General features: G+C 37.5%; 1 protein-coding gene across 3 annotated transcripts; it reads right to left on the reverse strand.

Moving 5' to 3' along the window:
• Window positions 1-10,887: 10,887 nt before the first annotated feature.
• Window positions 10,888-20,237, reverse strand: LOC126779619 (EP300-interacting inhibitor of differentiation 3). 3 transcript variants are annotated; one of them, XM_050503767.1, is made up of 8 exons: window positions 20,002-20,237; window positions 19,290-19,545; window positions 18,012-18,122; window positions 16,863-16,981; window positions 15,871-16,040; window positions 13,589-13,779; window positions 11,749-11,861; window positions 10,888-11,031 (listed from the first exon to the last, which is right to left on the reverse strand). In XM_050503767.1, exons 2-8 carry the CDS (start codon window positions 19,408-19,410, stop codon window positions 10,981-10,983), a joined length of 876 nt encoding a protein of 291 aa, XP_050359724.1. In that variant the 5' UTR covers window positions 19,411-19,545; window positions 20,002-20,237; the 3' UTR covers window positions 10,888-10,980. The 3 variants fall into 3 exon arrangements, with proteins under 3 accessions (XP_050359724.1, XP_050359725.1, XP_050359722.1); XM_050503768.1 differs by having other exon boundaries at window positions 19,290-19,434; window positions 19,960-20,237; XM_050503765.1 differs by lacking the exon at window positions 20,002-20,237 and having other exon boundaries at window positions 19,290-19,714.
• Window positions 20,238-22,197: the final 1,960 nt, after the last annotated feature.

Raw genomic sequence — 22,197 nt, forward strand, 5'->3', positions numbered from 1 at the left:
CTTAACAGTTGCGCAGCTAATATCACCTTCATTATTTTATTTGTGAATACTTTGTGGCAGTAAGATAATCTGTTGGCAAGATGTTATTCTTTTTCTTACAGCAAATTATGAAGACGACCATTAGTCCTCTTTTTATTGGGTTCTTATTTCCATCATTGTTGATTATCATTACTTAAATGTTTTGCGCATTAGTTTTATCATATGGCATGCATCGAAAAACACTACTACTTCATAGTTACTTGAAGGGTATTTGAAGCGGGTTTTTATGCTTTGACGATGGCCGCCTCCTTTGCCAGCTGGCTGTCGAGGCGACCCAAGCACCAGCGCGGACCATCCATCCGTCCACAGTGGGCCGAACGTCCCGTGTAGGACAGACGGGAGACGCAGAGACATCAAACCGGATATATCGGTGATCCGACAGTGTCTCTATGCCTGTCTCCACCCTCCAATTTTGAGTACGGTGGGCCAGGGCGTTGGACACGAACGTAATGTCGAAGATCGATTCGCCCTGCTGCCGCACGCACGTGCTCTCCGACTCACTGTTGAGGACCGCAAGCCCCAGCGAGAACGACCACTTCTCCAGTACCTCACCCCGGGCAGCAGCCACAAGAGAACTCCAAGCCATTGATTTGGCGTTGAAGTCCACCGCGACCAACACTGGTGAGGGAGATAATTGCCTTACCAGAGCCCCAACCTCCACCAGCATCTGTTCGAACTCGGCAAGACTCCGTTGTGCTGTCCGTGCATGCATCTTTTAGGCCGCTTCGGTAATACGGCGGACTGGACGGCGCTGGCCTCGACGCTCTCAGGCGCGCGAGAGGTGGCTGGAGAATCCTTGGTCTTCGCAGCGGCTGCAGCCTGCACTGCCTTGCGGTCAGCGGCCAATGGAGGTCGCAGCTGAGGTTCCGGGAGGAGACGGCCCTTGATGCCCTCTAGGCGGGCGTTTAGCATCATGCCGAACTGCTCGCGGTTCGCGCGCAGCGCCTCTTCCATGACCTTTTGGAAGGTCGCCTCCGTCGCCGCAGCGGGCTGTTGGCGCATTTGGGCGACATCCCAGGGACACTCGGCCAGTTGAACAGAATGTTGCGCGTTAGCACCTTCTAAGCGCGCCACCTCCTCCGTCACGGTAAGGGCCCTTAGATCCGCCACCGCACCTTTAATGGTGTCGGCGGCAGTCTTCAGGGCCCGAACAAAAGTGCCCTTTAGGTTGCCCGACTTATTGGCGACCTGAAGCACGACGTCGAGCGCCTCCTGCACTGCCATGTCCAGAGCGGCAGACGTCTGCGGCACGTTCTCGGTCTCGCCGGGTTGGCGTTTCCGTAGACGGGCCGCCCTCTCTTCCATGGCTACTTTGGCCGCGGCACTGTACGCCGCCATTGCGTCCTCCGCATCGAAGCAACGCTCCTTCGCTCTCGCGCTCTTGAGCGCCTCTCGGGAGCGCCCAAGGCCAACATACTCGCCCGTCGTGGGCGGTCGGCCACGCCTCTTTTTGGGGGAGGGCTTCAGCCATCCGCTGATGGCTGACTCCGAGCCTTCGCTCTCCATTTTTCCATGAATTTCTTCCTCTGTCGTCGGCTCATATAAAAAGGATTGTCTCGCATAAAATCACTTTTTCCTTTTTTAATTTCTATAAGAAATTAATAGAAATCAATAGAAAAGGTAAAGCGTATATCATATAATTCGATTTTCAGTCGGTCAGATAATATTTGCGTTTAAAAACATTTTCAACAAGTAAAGTAAATTTAAATTCATTGATAATATAACATAAACAGCTATAAAAACATTTATACTCTACACATAAATACGTTGTTCAGAATGTATTTAAATAAAGAGTAGAATAGAATTGTCATGTATGGTTCGGGCGCTTCGTCGCTGGATGGCGCTGGGTGTGGTATCGAGCATTTCTGAATCGCGATGGCTAGATTTTTATTTTATTGTGTAAATGAAATGTGGTTTTGTAATAAATTGTAATAAGTTGTTTGTAGTAAGTTTTGAGTTTCGAAGAATATGTGTTTTATTCAAGTAGTGCAGTGTTGACATTTTAGTGCCGAAACCCGGGAATAAGGATTGAAGGATCGAGTGTAACTGTGGTATGGACTCGGATTCGTAAAAATGTATCTACTACAGATGTAAATTATGCCTAAGCTTGGAAAATGTTGATTAAACGATACAATAATTTGTGATATAATACTATTTAGATAATGAAGAAGTTATTTACTCAAAAAAAATCTAATAGGAGAGTCTACGATTGGTTTGAAACAACTTTTCGATACAACATCATCATGCTTGAAATCACTCGGTAACTTAACAATATAGGCATAAAAGTTGAAAATTGGTATTTATTCATCAACTATTTAGTTGTTTAGATCAAAAGTCTCGCAAGCAGTGGGAGGTGCACGTTAGCCAGTCTGAGTCTGAGTTTACAGACGTGGAAGGATCTAACTGAATTTTTAAAAACACGCTTCAGAACTTTGGAGATGGTAAATCTCTTCAAGGCAAATAGTTAAAGCAAAAACCTTTCATTCCACGCTTGAGAAAAACGGAAGTAATTCACGTATTAATACCTGCACTACGTATTCTGGATCACATATTCTATATCAATGCAAGCAATTCGCTAATAAGTCTCCTGATGAAAGAAGTGAGTTTCTGCAAGCAAAGAGACTATGTTTCAATTGTTTGGGACATAATCATTCTGTGAAATTCTGTCGTCAATCTACTTGCTGTCGACGTTGTGGGAAACGACATCACTCTTTGTTGCATATTGAGCGAAAACAGGAATCAACTTCTGAAGAGTCAAAAGAGCCTTCCGTTTCAAACGAAAGAGATTAGAAGTTTTAACTCATTTTACACAGGAGACACATTAAGAAGAAGACAATCGAAAACTGGTTATTATCAGGTCGTACGTGCTCTTATCAAGATCAAGGTTCAGAGGCCTCGTTAAATGAAGCTACTGTTCAAGCCTTGGGCCTCAAACGTTCGTTAGTAAATGGAGTTATATCGGTAGTAGGAAATGGGATGACACGTACAAGAAATTCTGTTTCGTTTAAATTAGAGTCACGATATAATTCTTATGCAATGCCAGTTGATGCATTTGTCCTGAGTACACCGAGTTCTCTCTTAACAACTAATACTTCAATCGCGGACTGGTCAGAAATTGAGAATTTATCACAGGCAGATCCGCAAATTGATGCCAAACAAAGTTGATATTATATTGGGCGTCGATATACTCGGGGAAATAATGTAGAGGGTCTTAAAAAACATCCATCTAATTGTGGCCTTGTTGTGATCAACTATTAACCAAATTTTGGGAAATTGAAAGAGGAGGGACATACAATGCGTCCCAAAGAGCTATAGAAACCATTGAAGCAGCAGAATCTCGCATATTTATATCATCAACACCAGACTGCAAGCTTTTCTGTAACCTGAAATAGCTATGGAGCAAGCAGGATTCATCAAAGGTCGAGGGACAAGGGAGCAGATTTTAATTTTTCAACAGATAATCGAAAAGTCTAGAGAGTTTAACAGCCCGCTCTATATCTGCTTCGTCAACCTTCCCAAGGCCTTCGACACGGAAAAACGACGACCTTCGACGGAAATGGCACAAGTTATGGGACGTACTCATACAAATGGGAGTACCTAACAACCTAGTTCGTCTCATTAGCCGACTATACGAGGACGGGACTGCGCCTGTTCGAATAGACGACATTGACTCAAAAAGCTTTCAGACACATGTTGGTGTTCGCCAAGGGTGCATACTCTCTCCACTCCTATTCAACATATATACGGAGTGTATTATGAGAATCTTTTAGGAGCAAGGGGACAAGGGGGTTTCAGTAGGAGTTCGTAAGATATCCAATTTAAGATACGCCGATGACACTACTCTTCCCGCTCAAACAAAAGAAGACATGCAACACTTGCTGACACGCCTGGAGACAATAAACCTCTCCTTCGGACTTGCGATCAATAGAGTCAACACCAAGATGATGATCGTGGACCGTTCTGAACTGTATCAACAGGATATTTCTATGATTGGCAACTGTGAAGTAGTCTTAGGCTACGTGTACTTTGGCTCCATGATCACGAACACGAACACTTGGTGGATGTGAGGACGAGATTCAAAGGAGATGGGCTGGTCTGTTGTTGATAGGCTAAAAAGAGTCTGGTGCAACTGGAATATAACAAAAGCCACCAAAGTCCGCCTGATGAGAAGCCTGGTCTTCCCTATATTTGTTTATGGCGCAGAAACATGAACGGTTCGACAGAAAGACCGACGCAAAATTGACGCACTCACACATTATAAAAGCTGAAACACAGACCTCCATACTCCAATGTTCTAGAGATGCTGAAGACTGCATCAAATTGAGACACATAGCGGGGGATACATTAGCCAAAAACGATGCGACATCGTCAACCACGACCACTCTGTCAAGAGCGAACGACTGATGAGGATATATACTCATGCTATTTTCAAATAGAATCATTCCAATCCGACCAGCAAGAAAGTATTATTTCATCAACCTTAAACAAGAAGTTAACAACAAGTGAGCCAGCGACCAGTACCCCTACAAAATGTTCATAAATAAAGAAGATAAATACACAATATTCATGAAAACTAAAACGAGGAACAGTTCAGAAATTAAATATTGAGAAAATTATAAAAGGGAAGTATTTCGAGGTGGAAACATGGCCACATGATGATGGCCACATGTGATACCTCAAGCAAAACTAGGACTTAAAGTCAACATTTGGCTTCATACCTAAAGACTGCTTAGGTTTTTACAAAAGTCTTAAAGTAAATCCTAATCTTCAAGACGATATTGATGGATTCGGTGGTGAACCGCACTTCAAAATTGACAAACAGGAAGAAGAATAAATTAATTATGGTGCAACAATTGAATACAACAAGGGGTGATTATGGTTATTCTATATTTAGCATTCAGAAGTGAAAACTTATTTTATAAAAACCTCGAATTGGTATTTTTAAAAATAGAAATATTCGACTGGTTAAATTCCATGACATACGACGCGGTTGAACATCTTTTGGCACCATTGACCTTAGGTCTTAGGACTTCTACACTATAATTCAAGCTCCACTTTCACCAAATTAGCACATACATATTTTACATACACTTTCTCTTGTCAACTAAATTGATTATATTCTATTTATTTCTGTTCTTAAGTTTTATATATTATTATATTTTTCATATATACTACATTTTGTATGAAGAAATATTATTATTATTTCAGTCTTTACGGGATTGTATATCGTCCGAGCTATTATTTAAGCCTGCGAAATTGTAAGCAGTAGTTGATAGACAGGCATTGCATTTTTGAAGTATACAATAATAATAATTGCTGTACTGTACTGTATTTTTGATAGTATAGAAAAACAACAATACTAAGAATTATACCGCGAAAGCGTTAAGTCTTAATCTTTCCCAAAGCTCGAGCTATTAATGTTGCTAGACTTGACGAGACGTTTCCACGAGCTGAACTGCGAAGACTTGAACAGGCGGTGCGTGAGGCAGCACACATACACGTCAACAGCATGTTGAATATCTAGCATCTTAACTTGGCTGCTGAGACACCAGAATAGTCCCAAGTTCGAGGTCTTCAGCGAGCGACATACAATGCGTCCCAAAGAGCTATAGAAACCGTCGAAGCAGCAGAATCTCGCATATTCATATCATCAACACCAGACTGCAAGCTTTTCTGTAACCTGAAATAGCTATGGAGCAAGCAGGATTCATCAAGGGTCGAGGAACAAGGGAGCAGATTTTAATTCTTCAACAGATAATCGAAAAGTCTAGAGAGTTTAACAGCCCGCTCTATATCTGCTTCGTCAACCTTCCCAAGGCCTTCGACACGGAAAAACGACGACCTTCGACGGAAATGGCACAAGTTATGGGACGTACTCATACAAATGGGAGTACCTAACAACCTAGTTCGTCTCATTAGCCGACTATACGAGGACGGGACTGCGACTGTTCGAATAGACGACATTGACTCAAAAAGCTTTCAGACACATGTTGGTGTTCGCCAAGGGTGCATACTCTCTCCACTCCTATCCAACTGTGGCGAACGCGACACTTACCAGATCCCTACAACCTATATAACTTATATAAATAAAACATTATATATATAATCATATAATATCTTACATATTTTTCATACATAAAATAATAAATGTAACATAAATACAAATATTACTATAACATATGTACATATAACTATACTATATATACTATAATACTTTATATACTTATATAAATTATATAATAAATACATATTATATATTATAACATATACATGTAATACACAATATAAATATTTACACTTTAAAATCATATAAATAATTAAAATATAATATAATAATTTATGTAATATCGGAAGGCAGTCGCCGCGCGATCGTATAATAGAAATGTCTATTCTAAATAAAATACCGTTACTTTGAACAAAGAAACGTAAGCGCATCGGCTCAGCAGTCGGCCGCCTTCCGCCAACCAGTCGAATCCTAGATCTCGTACTGAACGCACGTCGCTTCTCGCTTGTAATTTGCTACACGATTTTGCACCTTAAGTCTTTGTAATAAGTCATACTTCCTTCTTGCATCTAAACTTATCTTCATACTTCGTTCTTCTCATTCTACTCTGTGCTGTGCCTATCTTTGTGTTTATTATTTCTACAAGAAATAAATTAGTAGTGGAAGAAACTTTGTTTTAATCAAACCTCATCTTAAACATCATTCACAACTCCGCTACACAACATATATACGGAGTGTATTATGAGAATCTTTTAGGAGCAAGGGGACAAGGGGGTTTCAGTAGGAGTTCGTAAGATATCCAATTTAAGATACGCCGATGACACTACTCTTCCCGCTCAAACAAAAGAAGACATGCAACACTTGCTGACACGCCTGGAGACAATAAACCTCTCCTTCGGACTTGCGATCAATAGAGTCAACACCAAGATGATGATCGTGGACCGTTCTGAACTGTATCAACAGGATATCTCTATGATTGGCAACTGTGAAGTAGTCTTAGGCTACGTGTACTTTGGCTCCATGATCACGAACACGAACACTGGTGGATGTGAGGACGAGATTCAAAGGAGATGGGCTGGTCTGTTGTTGATAGGCTAAAAAGAGTCTGGTGCAACTGGAATATAACAAAAGCCACCAAAGTCCGCCTGATGAGAAGCCTGGTCTTCCCTATATTTGTTTATGGCGCAGAAACATGAACGGTTCGACAAAAAGACCGACGCAAAATTGACGCACTCACACATTATAAAAGCTGAAATACAGACCTCCATACTCCAATGTTCTAGAGATGCTGAAGACCGCATCAAATTGAGACACATAACGGGGGATACATTAGCCAAAAACGATGCGTCATCGTCAACCACGACCACTCTGTCAAGAGCGAACGACTGATGAGGATATATACTCATGCTGTTTTCAAATAGAATCATTCCAATCCGACCAGCAAGAAAGTATTATTTCATCAACTCTAAACAAGAAGTTAACAACAAGTGAGCCAGCGACCAGTACCCCTACAAAATGTTGATAAATAAAGAAGATAAATACACAATATTCATGAAAACTAAAACGAGGAACAGTTCAGAAATTAAATTGATGTTTTCATTATCCGTGCAGTGACGGAGAAAGAAGACGTTTCACTGCCCCTCTCTTTCCCATGGGTGTCGTAAGAGTAAGTAATATCGACTTAGGGATATCTGAGTGACCATCTGCTCATCTGGTGGTAGCATGCTAAACATCCGCCTGGCTTGTTCCTTCAAACGAGGCGTGAAGAGGCATCTTGCGGGCCGGCAAGGCGGGGGCGGCTAGTGCAGAACATTCTTCCCGACTGTACTGGCCGTCGTCGTGTTTGGACTCTACTACCACTTACCATCAGGTGGAGTAGTCTTTTGCCCTCCCGGTGCATATAAAAAAAAACCGGAACTGAAGACTCATTTTATAAAGACCTCGCATTGGTCTTTTTGAAAATAGAACACTAATCATACAAATTGATGTATATTACTCAATCAATTAGCCTTAGACAACCAAATAACACATTTGAACACATCACAAATCACAAGTCGCGCCAAAAATGAATAACTTACTTTACCTTTCTGTCCATTAAGAAAATGGCGGTTATAAATTAAAGCGCTTATTATTTTTTTTAACAACTTATTATTTTTTTGTTGTATTGACCAAGGAGTCTGCTAACTCGGCTGTTCCTGATATTGCGACGTCCTCGAAACGCAGGCATCGTTGACCTGGCTTGAAGAAGCCAACACACGTTCCAAATGGTTAGAACATCGGTGTATGGATCCAGGTCCACCGAACAATAGTTCTGCTTTTGAGAACATTCGTCATTATAATAATAATAATAATAATAATAATATCCTGGGACATTTTTCACACACGGCCATCTGATCCCAAATTAAGCTGCTACAAAGCTTGTGCTATAGAAACCAGACAACTGATATACTACATATACTACTTTTCTTTTGTAAATACATACTTATATAGAAAATTACACCCAGACTCAGGACAAACAGACATGTTCATGCACACAAATGTCTGTCCTCGGTGGCAATCGAACCCACAACCTTCGGCGTGAAAAGGCAAGTATCTACCAACCACGCCAACCGGCTCGTCGAATGTAAAACATTATCATATCTTTGAACAGAGCAGCAGACAGAAAGCGTCCCAACCGCCCAGACAAAGGCGACCACACGTCTGTCATGACCCAAACGTCAACGAAGATACCACGTCTACCATAACCAAAAGTCCATCACCATCTAACAATTTTTATAATATCCTGGCTGATATACTACATATACTACTTTTCTTTTGTAAATACATACTTATATAGATAATTACACCCAGACTCAGGACAAACAGACATGTTCATGCACACAAATGTCTGTCCTGGGTGGGAATCGAACCCACAACCTTTCGGCGTGAAAGGCAAGTGTTCTACCAACCACGCCAACCGCCTCATCAAACAGTGAAGTGAAGATCACGCGTCCCTCAGCACCAGTCGTCAGTAAGGACCACGCCTCTTCCGGGAACACGCGTCCATCACGACCAATCGCCCACGGAGACTGCGTATCCCAGGGCCATCCACTAATTGTTGTCGACGGTACAAAGGTAGATTATATAGTTTAGCTTATTAAAGATCTTTTATGAAATAAATTAGTTATCTGAGCGAAATTTAGTGACATTGAAATTTGAAAGTTTCATCCATACGTTGTTGACATACCCAAAAGTCGAACGAAACGGTTTGACAGCTCGTTTTTGGTGAGAGTCGCCAAGATTTGGAACGACCTGCCTGGTTCTATTTTTCCTGATAAGTTGAACTCTGGAGCCTTTAAGAGTAGAGTGAACAGGTTTCTTTTGGATGGGCGTGTACCACCTTCGTCTTCATCTGCACTTTCCATCAGGTGAGATGGAAGACAAACGCCTATTCCATTACAAAAATATAAAAGAAAAAATTGAATCGTTTTTGAGAAATTCAATAAGAAATGTTTTTGAAGAATCAAAAAATCCTAACACATATTACGGAGATATTAAAATCTCAAAAAATATGAACCTAAACTCAATTTAATTCATTTGATTAAAAAAAAAGATACATTTATACGAGTTTTTATCTAAGAAGTAATGGACACAACCAACTATATCAAAGAGCAAACTCCTCACAAACTTTAATCCTCAATAAATCAAAAATAACATTTTGTGGATCCCTTCTGTGTAACGTCCATTTATATGGAAATGTTTATTATAGATATGCTATTTATTTAAAATACATATTCATAAATAAAATATTTTACTATTTTTTATTTTATATTGTTGTATTCAGGTCGTAGGCCCAAGTTTTTCTGTCGAAAATTCTCAGTAGCAACTCGAAGTCTGAAAGTTGTAATTGTGTACACTCACGAGTGTATGAATGCTCGGAATGCACGTAAAGCTTTCATCCTGCCTGAAATCTTTCGTGTCGGGTTGCCGTCCCATCGGATTATGAGAGTTAGGGAATAAAGTGCACCTGTGTTTGCACACTTGTGCACTACAATATCTCCTGCGCTGTTGGCTAATCACTCTTGAAGATGGCCGCCGTGGTCCAAATCGGTCTGGACGACATTATTATTAATGTTTATTATATATTAAATTATATTGTATGTGTTTATATAATTGTAAATATGGAACACAAACAAAGGAACACTATTCCCTCACTCTCATAATCGGTTGGGACGGCAATCCGATTGGAAGGTGTTCAGGCGCAGGACCAGACAAGGACGTGCTTTCCGAGGCACGGGAGTGTACATATTTCAAATTTTCCCACCATAACTTTTTATCGGCCCGACCTGGGTGGGGTCTGAACCCTGGATCGTCAGTCTTACAGCTAGCCACATGAACGGAAGTTACAAAATAAAGTGGAGTTTCCTGCATGATGCGTTTATAAGTTCAACTCACATAATTCATATTTCTGACATATATTAACAAAAACTATTTTGGGTGTTATTACTATTTATATTTCAGGTTTAATTTCATTCGTTTGTTTTTATTTTAATATTTTCATTCTTGCCTTATCTGTATTTTGTTGTGTATTTTTTAACTTAACAAAATAAAAGATAATTTAGAAACACTGATCATGTGAGATTTACGTTTTTAAAAATGGGCACTACTGAATTTTCATGTTTTCATGTTCAACTTGTGCCAAATAAAACGGTGGGGGAAAACATTGACAGGAAAAACACATGCACCATCCCGGATTGGAGCTCGTGGAATAAACTCCAAAACTTCCCAGCAGTGGGACAGGAAACTTGTTAGCAATTCAATTACTGGTCATATCACAAAATTAAATGGGTATAACGACGTTTCTAGAATATAATGAAGACATTTATTTAAAATTAAACTTATTTCACATAAAACGTATGTACATACTCTTTTATATATGTATATATATAATGTAAATATCACTCAAACTTTAACAAAGGTTCCATCACGTTGAATGCTTCTACTAAATCCTGTAATGAAAAAAAAAAATGTTTTCTTAAATAATTTTGTGAAAGGGCTCTGTTCCCTTCTGGGATGTACCACCCACTCATCAGATATTTGGCCGACTAAGTATTGTCGTGTTCCGGTTTTATATGGGTAGGCGGACTGGTTAATGGGTCACGAGCTTTATTTATTTTTTAATAAACAGCTAGGAGGCGATCCTTCGACTTGCATGGTGTGTTATCACCCATGTTTCTCAATTATTATTTTTTTAAAAATGCAACAGAGCGAATTTGAACGCTTTCAATCAGAAGAAGGGTTGGAACTTATTCCACCACGCTGCTCCAATGCGGGTTGTTGGAATACACTTGTGGCAGAATTTCATAGAAATTAGACAAATGTAGGTTTCCTCAGGTTTCAACTTCAGGCCATCAACTTTGGGAACTAAGATTTTATCTCCCTTGTGCCTGTAATTACACTGGCTCACTCACCCTTCAAACCGGAACACAACAATATCAAGTACTGCTGTTTTGCGGTAGAATCTCTGATGGTGGTACCTACCCAGACGAGCTTGCACAAAGCCTTACCACCAGTTTATAGAACAACTGTCTCATATCTATTTCACTACAATTAAAATGACGTTATTAGTTTATATTTGTAGTAGTATCAAAAAAAAAATATTTTTTTATATACATGTCTGATGAAAATGAGTAAATACTGATTTACTTGCACAAAAATTGACTCACCCTCCAACGCTCCTTGTCCAGCGACACTATGAACTGCTTCTCCGAGGAGTTCTCTGAACGTCGACGCTTGTGGTGGGACACTGTGTTGACTAAGGGCACGCCCGCTGCCTCATCTGAAAAAAAAACACGCTATTATCGTAAACACATACTCGTCCTCACTTACATACGACATAAATACAAGTAAAACTCGATAACTTTTTTTATTTTTTATAGAGTAGGTAGGCGAACTAGCGTATAGGCCACCTGATGGTAAGTGGTCACCAACGCCCAAAGACATTGGCATCGTAAGAAATGTTAAACGTTGCGTAAATCACCAATGCGCCACCAACCTGATCCAACTGAGATGTTATGTCCCGTATGCTTGTAATTAAAATGGTTCACTCACCTTCAAACCGGAACACAATAATACCAAGTACTGCTGTTTTGCGGTAGAATATCTGATGAGTGGGTGGTACTACCAAAGGAATTATATTAAAAATATATTATTAAAAAAATTATATGGGTACACTGAATTAAAAAAAAAATGCGTAAGAAAAAGAAATTGTGTAAATGCCAAAATACTCAAGAGAATTGCTGAGTAAACATGTGTGCCGATCGCACGCACACTAACCCACCTACAGTAACAAGTTACGCTGACGTCATCTGACACTCGAAGTCTCGGTTACTCTCTATCGTGTACCGAGCGCTAAGTTATTTACAAATCAATAAATAGTAATCCGTATCCGTAACAGCCTGTGAATGTCCCACTGCTGGGCTAAAGGCCTCCTCTCCTCTTTTTGAGGAGAAAGTTTGGAGCTTATTCCACCACGCTGCTCCAATGCGGGTTGGTAGAATTCACATGTGGCAGAATTTCAATGAAATTAGACACATGCAGGTTTCCTCACGATGTTTTCCTTCGCCGTCAAGCACGAGATGAATTATAATCACAAATTAAGCACATGAAAATTCAGTGGTGCTTGCCCGGGTTTGAACCCACGATCATCGGTTAAGATTCACGCGTTCTTACCACAGGGCCATCTCGGCTTATATAATAGTAATAAATAGTAAAGCAAATGCAAATATTTACTTTTTAATGAGGGTCTGATGACGTCACGACTGGGAATCGTTACTAATTAATTATAAATATTTTTAAACTTGGCATTTAATTATCTGTGTAAAAAGTGACGGATATTTTTGGCGGGCTTTTAGAAACGAATACATACAACATTGACAGTAATGAAAATGGCGATCTTCGGATTATTGTAATCATTTCAAAGATTATTTGATCACATTTGTGACTTTTTAATACTTAAATATTATAGATGCGAGTACGAATTTGTTACGTTTTCACGTGTTAACTATTCAACAGATAATAAATATCTAAATGATTTGAATTAAGCAACTGCTTGTGACCACAGATACTGAAAAATTTTTGAAACGCCAGGAAATTAAAAATATATAGAAAAAAATTATTAGCGATAAATTCGTACATAGTTGTTTAATTCAAATTACCTAAGTATTTCTTTCTGATTGGCGTGGTTGGTAGATACTTGCCTTTCACGCCGAAGGTTGTGGGTTCGATTCCCACCCAGGACAGACGTTTGTGTGCATGAAAATGTCTTTTTGTCCTGAGTCTGGGTGTAATTATTTATATAAGGATGTATTTACAAAACAAAAGTAGTATATGTAGTATATCAGTTGTCTGGTTTCCATAGTACGAATTCTGCTTAGTTTGGGATCAGATGGCCGTGTGTGAATAATGTCCCAGGATAGTATTATTATTATTACAGCTGCACTAGACCAAGGAACATCTTCCATTCAAAATGTAAAAATGTACTCGTAGTTTAGTAGATTAAGTTACCCAAATAGACGGAGAGTCTGCCGTCCCGCGCCAGAAACGATAAATGATAGATATTCTCCACGGTGTGACTGAAGCTGGTCGGGTCCAGGACCACGTGGAAGTAGCTGACGGGACCGTCCTTGCATATCTTCTTCAGGGATCGGTACATTTTCTCCGCAAAGTCCGGGGTCTCTTCCTCTTGTGTGGCGACGCTGTTGAATTTTTTAAATATTGCCAGTGCTATTGTTCACAGATAATTTATACGATAGGTATAAATGTAACTTTTGATTGAATTTATTTTTAATTATAATATAATATATTTAGTCTACAAACAGTTCTTGATTAATATATTTTCATTTGTATTACAACCGTATTCCACTAACAACTTAAATCCGCTTTAATTTTAATTCCGAAGTTTCGAAGTTTCCCAACATTCAAGACGCCATTTTTCAATGAACTCACAATTAATGTTAAGGTCTCGACCAAGGACATTCGCTAAACGAATGGAGAACGAATGAATGAACGAATAAATTTAAAATTTTCTAAAATAGTTTTTTGTTTATCAATTTGTATTTAATATGTAATATGAAACATTTGTAAAAAAAAAATAGAAAGTTACCTAAACATCCGGTAAAGATGTTATTATCATGTAACGGGAAAAAAATATATTTTTTTAAAGTTAACATAAAACTCAAAGATCACTTTTATGCATAGCAAAACTAGATTTTTAGTTTTGAAAATAATACAAGAGTAAGACATTCCATGATATTTCGTATAAAGCATACTGGTGATTATTTGGAATTATGAAAAGTTTTCTAATACGACCTGGCTTGTTTAAACGGACTGCTATTGATTTTGTATTTACGACCTTTTGCTTTTGCCTACTGACTCTTGTTTTGCCTTCAATACGAACTAAGCCGATTGAACATCATTATTTTAAAACTTAGATTTAAAATAATAATGTTCAATCGGCTTAGTTCGTATTGAACTTAGAATAAGTTGTTATTTTCAATTACATATATTTTTAAAGAAATTTGTTTTTTTTTCCAGTAACTTCAGTAACAGCCTGTAAATGTCCCACTGCTGGGCTAAGGCCTCCTCTCCCTTTTTGGGAAGAAGGTTTGGAGCTTATTCCACCACGCTGCTCAATGCGGGTTGGTGGAATACACATGTGGCAGAATTTCAGTGAAATTAGACACTTGCAGGTTTCCTCACGATGTTTTCCTTCATCGTCGATCACGAGATGAATTATAAACACAAATTAAGCACATGAAAATTCAGTGGTGCTTGCCCGGGTTTGAACCCACGTTCATAGTTAAGATTCACGCGTTCTTACCACTGGGCCATCTCGGCCTATATATGTATATAATGGGAATAGGAAAGCAGGTAAATAAACAATTTAGACCTTGAAATGACATTTGAGTTAAACTACCACTGAATTTTCATGTGCTTAATTTGTGTTTATAATTCATCTCGTGATCGACGATGAAGGAAAACATCGTGAGGAAACCTGCATGTGTCTAATTTCATTGAAATTCTGCCACATGTGTATTCTCCCTACCCGCATTGGAGCAGCGTGGTGGAATAAGCTCCAAACCTTCTTCCCAAAAAGGGAGAGGAGGCCTTAGTCCAGCAGTGGGACATAAACTGGCTGTTACTGACTGATGAGATTTTAGAAATTATAATTTTTGATTAAATTTCCTATTAAATAAATAGATCTATAAATATAGTTAAGGAACTCCCAGATACAAACAGTAGCGTTGTTAAAAAAAATAAAATTACGCGCGCTAATTTAAAACCGCCATTTTGTTAGTAGGTATTTAATTATTGGCGCGACTTGTGATCTGTTGAACGTGTTCAAATGTGTTATTTGGATTTTTGAGTGAAATTGAGTTATTTGCATCAATTTTTAATCTGGATGTTAAATGTTTATATGCAGGTATTAGATTTTTAATAGTGTAAATTTTGATTTAGGTCAAAGGGCGAGTCCAGGAACAGTGCCAGCGTCTTGGGTACAATACCAGAGAATAATATTTTAGATTTAGACGGCGTATTTTTTATTATTAATTTTTAATATATAGATTGTTTTTTTTTTTTGTTTTAGTTTACACTTATAATTATTAACCTTCTCAAAAAAAAAGAGAGGAGGCATTAGCAGTTCGACATTCACGGGCTGTTATTTATAATATTTTTTATTAAATGTTCAAATTTTGATTGAATTTATTATTAAAATATATTTATGTATAAAAAAGGAAAATCTAAACGAAAAAAAAAAAAAACGATATCTATGGTGGTGGTCTCACATGTCCGGCTTCTTGGGTACTTTGGGCGGCGCGGCCTGCTGGCGCTGCGTGTGCGCGCGGCGCGCGCGCGTGCGCGGCGGCAGCGGCGTGGGCGCGAACGTGCCGTACAGGTAGGCGACCGGCGGCGCCTCTAGCGGGAACGCAAAATTCCAAAAATCGTCGAAGCGTTTCTATAAACAATCACATAATAGATGAGCACACATAAAGGCTCTTCACACAAACGGTCCGAACTCGAGGCCTCCGCGAGTTCGGTACACACTCGGAACAAACTGTCGCGAACGCGCTGCAGTGACAAACGAACGATGCGATGATTTTATGAGCAGTAAGCGTTCGATTTTTGAATATTTGAATTAATTGTGTTTAATTGCTAAATTAATTTTGTGGTTCTTTTATTTAATTCAGATTTTTATTATTGTAATTTTTGTTTTTTTACTGTTTATTTGTATTTATGATCGAAAAAAATGATTTTATTATTATTATTTATTCTAAAAAAAAAAACACATGTACGTGTGACGTCACGCGTCTGTAGGTACTTATTTCAAGGACAGTGCCGAGTCACAATACTGTATATATAACAATACCGTGACTGAACCATTATAAATGTAACTTTAAGTAAATGGTCCATCGCGTTTGCGGAGAAAGTTTTAGTATAACAATATTATTATAGTAACAAAATTTGATTACGGAAATCCTTCAAAAGAATAATTAATAGCAGCGTGAACTAAAATAAAAAAAAAATATATACTATTTCGGCTTTGATAACTAACAAAGATCCATTTTCACTTAAAAAGTTAATACAGCAATATATATGCACTTCATCACTCACCCGTGAAATGTTAACAACCGATTTATGGTGATATAATATTTTGATAAGTATTCTTGTAATGTTATAAGCATGATGGTCAATTTCGCATATCACGTTCTGACATTTCGCGACCGTTTCCCAACGGAAACAGCCCTACCGTTTGACCGTATAATAAAGCGTAACTCACAATGTGGTCAGCCAGTTCGTGCTTGTCGTACTTGTTCAAGTTAGTGCTAATCGCTTGCGAGCAACGAACGATCACATCACTGGAGGCTCTCATCAATTGCGAATCTAAGAAATTCTCCGCTGAAGAAGACAAAAAAACAATATATATGATGGCAGTCAAAGTAAAAAACGTCATCTTCAACGTTACATATGAAAACGTTGCATGGATATACCAGCCACTCATCACATACATACCAAATAGCAATAATTAGTATTGTGTTCTGGTTTAGGGGAGTGAGCCGGTGTAACTTAAGACGCAATGGAAATAACAACTTAGTTTCCAAGGTTGGTGGCGCATTTACATTGTTTTTTTATAGAATAGGAAGGCGGACGAGCATATGGGCCACCTGATGGTAAGTGATCACCAACGTCCATAGACATTGGCATTGTTTGAAATGTTAACCATCGCTTACATCACCAATGCGCTATCAACCTTGGGAACTAAGATGTTATGTCTCTTGTGCCTGTAATTACACTGGCTTTACTGAACTTTCAAACCGGAACACAACAATATCAATTACTGCTGTTTTGTGGTAGAATATCTGATGAGTGGTTGGTACCTACCCAGACGAGCTTGCACGAAGCTCTACCACCAGTAACGTAGTAGTTGAAAGAAATGGTTAATGGTTCTTGCAGAGCCAATGTCAATGGGCGATGATGACCATCACGTGGCAAATAGTAGCTATGGTACTTGTAATTAACATTAATGTACTGGGCTTTATAAATTTATTTATCAGAACAATTTGAAAATAGCTATTTAAGGATGACTTCATATCTTCTACCGGTCTCTCTCTAATTTCTCCTTCCTCTTCACTCTACCACATCTACTACCACATACTATCTATCTACCACAATAACGAGTGCCTTTAAATAGCACTCTCCAGCTCGAGTATCACCATTTAAATATTCATTGGTTTGCCTAGGTTGGATACTTTTATGTTTACAAACATACAAGGGCAAACATAATAATAAAATGTTACCAAGTTTTATGATCCCCTAAACTTCTCCTTGCTAGGCTTGAGCCTAATCGCCAGATACGAAATATACAAAAGATTCTTTTATACAAAATGATTATTTACTTTATAAATTTGTTTAAATTAAGGATATTTACACGGATGCTGTGCCCTCTCCTCTAAGCTGCCGTTTGAAAACAACATATTCGCTTCTCTGACGATCTCTTTTGTCATCTCAATCATCTCCATCGGATTAATCGTCTTATTTTCTGTAAGAGAAACATCACAATAAAATTGTCGCAATTATTAAATATGTTTCACAATGAAAATCTATTGTCAATTATTTTTAAGTAAATATAATGAATTGAAAATAAACATAAATTATTATAAATACCTAGACGATTGAAATTATACATATATTTAGATTCTACTGAGAATAATTGACAAGAAACTCATTAGTTATTCTTTATAATAATTTATTTATTTATTTAAGAAAAAACAAAAGTGTGACACAAAATATGTTGACATTAAAAATACAATATACAGACAACAGAGCCAATTCTTGTTTTCCATTGAATTATGCAAACCTTATAATAGTTGACAGAAGTAGCTTCACACAGTTTTGAAAAATAAAATATTACATTTGTAACAAAATAATAATGAAAAAAAAAAACAGTACAATTCGATTTGGCGACACAAACTATGTTGTGAGTGAGTGTGGCTATGCAGCTACACTGTTATTTGTATAATGAAAAATATACTTGCAATAATCATATACAATTATATTTATATATATCGTGTATAATGTCCTCCAGACCGATTTTGGCCACGACGGCCAATCTCAAGAGAGATTAACCAACTACACAGGAGATATAAGGAAAACCTAATAACTTTTTATTGACCCGACCTAGGAATTGAACCCAGGACCTCCGGGTCAGTTGCCTCACATCAAGCCACTAGACCAACAAGGCAGTCATATAATGTAAAATAGTAATAATACTATGAAAGCACATAAAGCCATTGATCCTGCACCTGAACTCTTTCCGGTCATGCCGGATAGCGGTCCCATCAGATTATGAGAGTTAGAGAATAGAGAGTGCACCTGTGTGTGCTCCACACATATATGCTCTATAATATCTCCTGAGCCGACGTTGCCGAAATCGGTCTTGAGCACATTGTTATTAATAGTATAATAACATATCCTGTATGAACTTCAATTAATACTAACTCCATACACTTCTATCATTTATATTATCCTGTACAGTATAATAAGCTTTATACATCATAAATTTTAAACTAAGTCTAATAAACTGTTCTTTATAGATAAACTTAAAAACCAAAACCTTATTTAAATACAACACTTGAGTCAAATTGTTAGAACTATATACATACGTATACAAAAATTGCTCATTATAAGATAATATGAAAATACAAACCAATGTTATTTGTATCACTGAGTAAGTTTTTCATGAGAATATATCTGTCGCGGCTCTCATATGAATGTCTTGAACGCTGAGTATCGTCCTGCGAAGAGGCGGACGGACGTTGCGAAGCCATGATTATAAAATATCACAATCGGCCCTGTTTCAAGTGTCCTTTACTTTATTTTATACACCTTTTATTTTAAACACTTTATAATAAATGAATATGCGGCTTGAATCGAATCATGTGAATCGATACTGCTGATAAACACTAAACTTTTATACGTAGATATATTACATAAATTAAATGTAAATACGAATAAATTTATATTCTATTTTCAGAATTATCCTATAATTTATCCGATGTTATCGCGGTAAAAAGCGTTAAACTGATATAAACACTCATCAAATACTGACAACTGACAGTCAGAGTTGCCACATTGATTTTTTTGTAAAAAAAAGTGTAAAAAAATATTTAAAGTTTACAAAGTTTTTATGTTGCCGAAACTGTGATTATCATCATCATTATTTTATTTATCATGTATGAGTAATAATCGTGGACAATTTTATAATATGTTACGTAATTTTTGTTTCTACTTGCATTTGCTCTGAATCCGAGCATTATAATTCACTGACTAGAACTTCTTTGGCTAATCAGAAAGCTTTGTTCGTAAAAAAAATCTACCTCGGCAAGGTGAAAAAGTAAAAAAATGCAATTCGACCACACCCCCAGAAAGTTGAGAAATTGCAAAATTGGGCTCGATTCCTCCTTTGGGACTAAAGCGTTAAAAAAGGTTAAGCCACCAAAAATGGGCTTCTTGTCCAAAAATGGCTAAGTTGGCAGCACTGACTGACAGTCGGACTGTGGCGAAGCACATAGTGAACGAAAATCATTAAGCCTGCATGACACGTTGGGCCAATGTATGTGTGACTTTGGCTGTAATGCGGGTAAATTAAGCAAAGGTAAAAATAATGTAGACATAAACCCGTAGTATAAGCTATTAAAGCGACCGAAATAAATTTTTACTATTAACCTTCACTTTGAGTGTCTTTTAATTTTCTATTTTTATAAATAAATAAAACTGAAGTGTCTGTCTGTCCTATCATTTTGTCCTCTTGTCTATGGACAGCGTATGTAGTAATAGCTGCAAAAAATTGTATTTTACTACCACCTAACTTCCCGCGACTTCGATCCCATTCTAAGATTTAAAGAAAATATATTTATTTAATGTAAAGTTGTATAGATTACTCCATAAAATATAATTATAATCGGCTTAATATATTTACTGTGTACGTGTGCACAACTATAATCTTTTTTTTAAATAAAAAACGCATATGCAATAAAAAATATATAAACAAACCAGCAACGGTTTCAAAAACGTCAAAAAAAACACTTTAAAATTAAAAAAAACTTTGATGTGATTATTAATTTCTCATTAAAACTTTGTTAATTACGCTTTATGGAGATAAAAATCTTCGAATCTCGAATAAATTTAATTAATTAACATTTTTTTCGCAGAACAGGTTAGAGGCCATCTTATTATGTGTTCACATTTATACTATCGTAAAGTCAAAAGAAAAATTATATACTTAGGTAATAAGGGCTTTGTGCAGGTCTGTCTGTGCCTTGCACTTACCAATTGCTCTGTTCTAAGACACAAGAAATATCAGCTCTTAAACCCGTGGTAAGTGGTTTATTTCAATGACGCCCCGATGGTGACGAATTTTTATGACTAAAGTCCCGTTAATATCGCACTCTTGGGCTAAGGCTAAAAGAGGGCTGCTCAAATGCGGGTTGGTGGATTATACCACTTATTATAAGAAAGTCAATTTCGTTGGCATATTATCAAAAAAAAAAAAAAAAGAATTTTAAACAAAAGTAACTACTTTCATATTTATAATATAAAGGGCTTCTGTAGTAACAGTATAAATTACAATTTACCAGTCCCACAGCTGGGCAAAGGTTTCCTTTTGGTAGCCTGTTTGTTAAATGTGTATAAGCTATTTATGTTCAATATTTCATACAAAGTTTTTGTGTGATATATGCAAAGATCCATCCGTCCTCACAAATTTTCGTTTGTAATATTAGGAAGATATTTACTACTACTATTACTAATTACTTATTATTTACTAAGGAATATTTGCTAAGCAACCAACGGCGAAAAGAATTACTCATGGGATTTGAGGTAGGTGGTGCTGTAATAATAAATAAAGTAACATAAATCTAAAACATATAGCATATGGGCCACCTGATTGTAAGTGGTCACCAACGCCCATAGACATTGGCATTGTAAGAAATGTTAACCATCGCTTACATCACCAATGCGCCACCAACCTTGGGAACTAAGATGTTATGTCCCTTGTGCCTGTAATTACACTGGCTCACTCCCCCTTCAAACCGGAACACAACAATACCAAGTACTGCTGTTTTGCGGTAGAATATCAACACATACTAAAATTATATGTAGGTATATAAAATGAAAACCTATATATATATAATACAATAAATACGATAATATTTACAAAATACTTAATTAAAGGGGTGAATAGGAATATTAGTAATTCCTTAAAAAACAGGCATTGCCATTATTTAAAAAAAAAACGAGAATAATAGTATGTATTAATAGAAGTTTCATAACTTGTTGTTAATGTAAACACTCATTTATAATAAACATAAATTAGTTTTAGGTTCTTCAAATTTCTTTAGGAAAGCCTAATTAAAAAGTAACAAAAAATACGTAATGATTATGAAACGACTTTCCTATGCTGCCATCCTAGACACGTGTCCTCGCAACCCTACGACAACCAACACACGCTCGTGTGGATTAGAAAGAGTTTATGCGCAGGCGCAAACAATTTTCGCGCCATTTATATTTATCAATTCTGGTTTAATAACTCGTTAACATTAATGAACGCGGTGTTA

This window comes from Nymphalis io, chromosome 29, assembly GCF_905147045.1.
Source record: "Nymphalis io chromosome 29, ilAglIoxx1.1, whole genome shotgun sequence".
NCBI classification, from domain to species: Eukaryota; Metazoa; Arthropoda; class Insecta; order Lepidoptera; family Nymphalidae; genus Nymphalis; species Nymphalis io.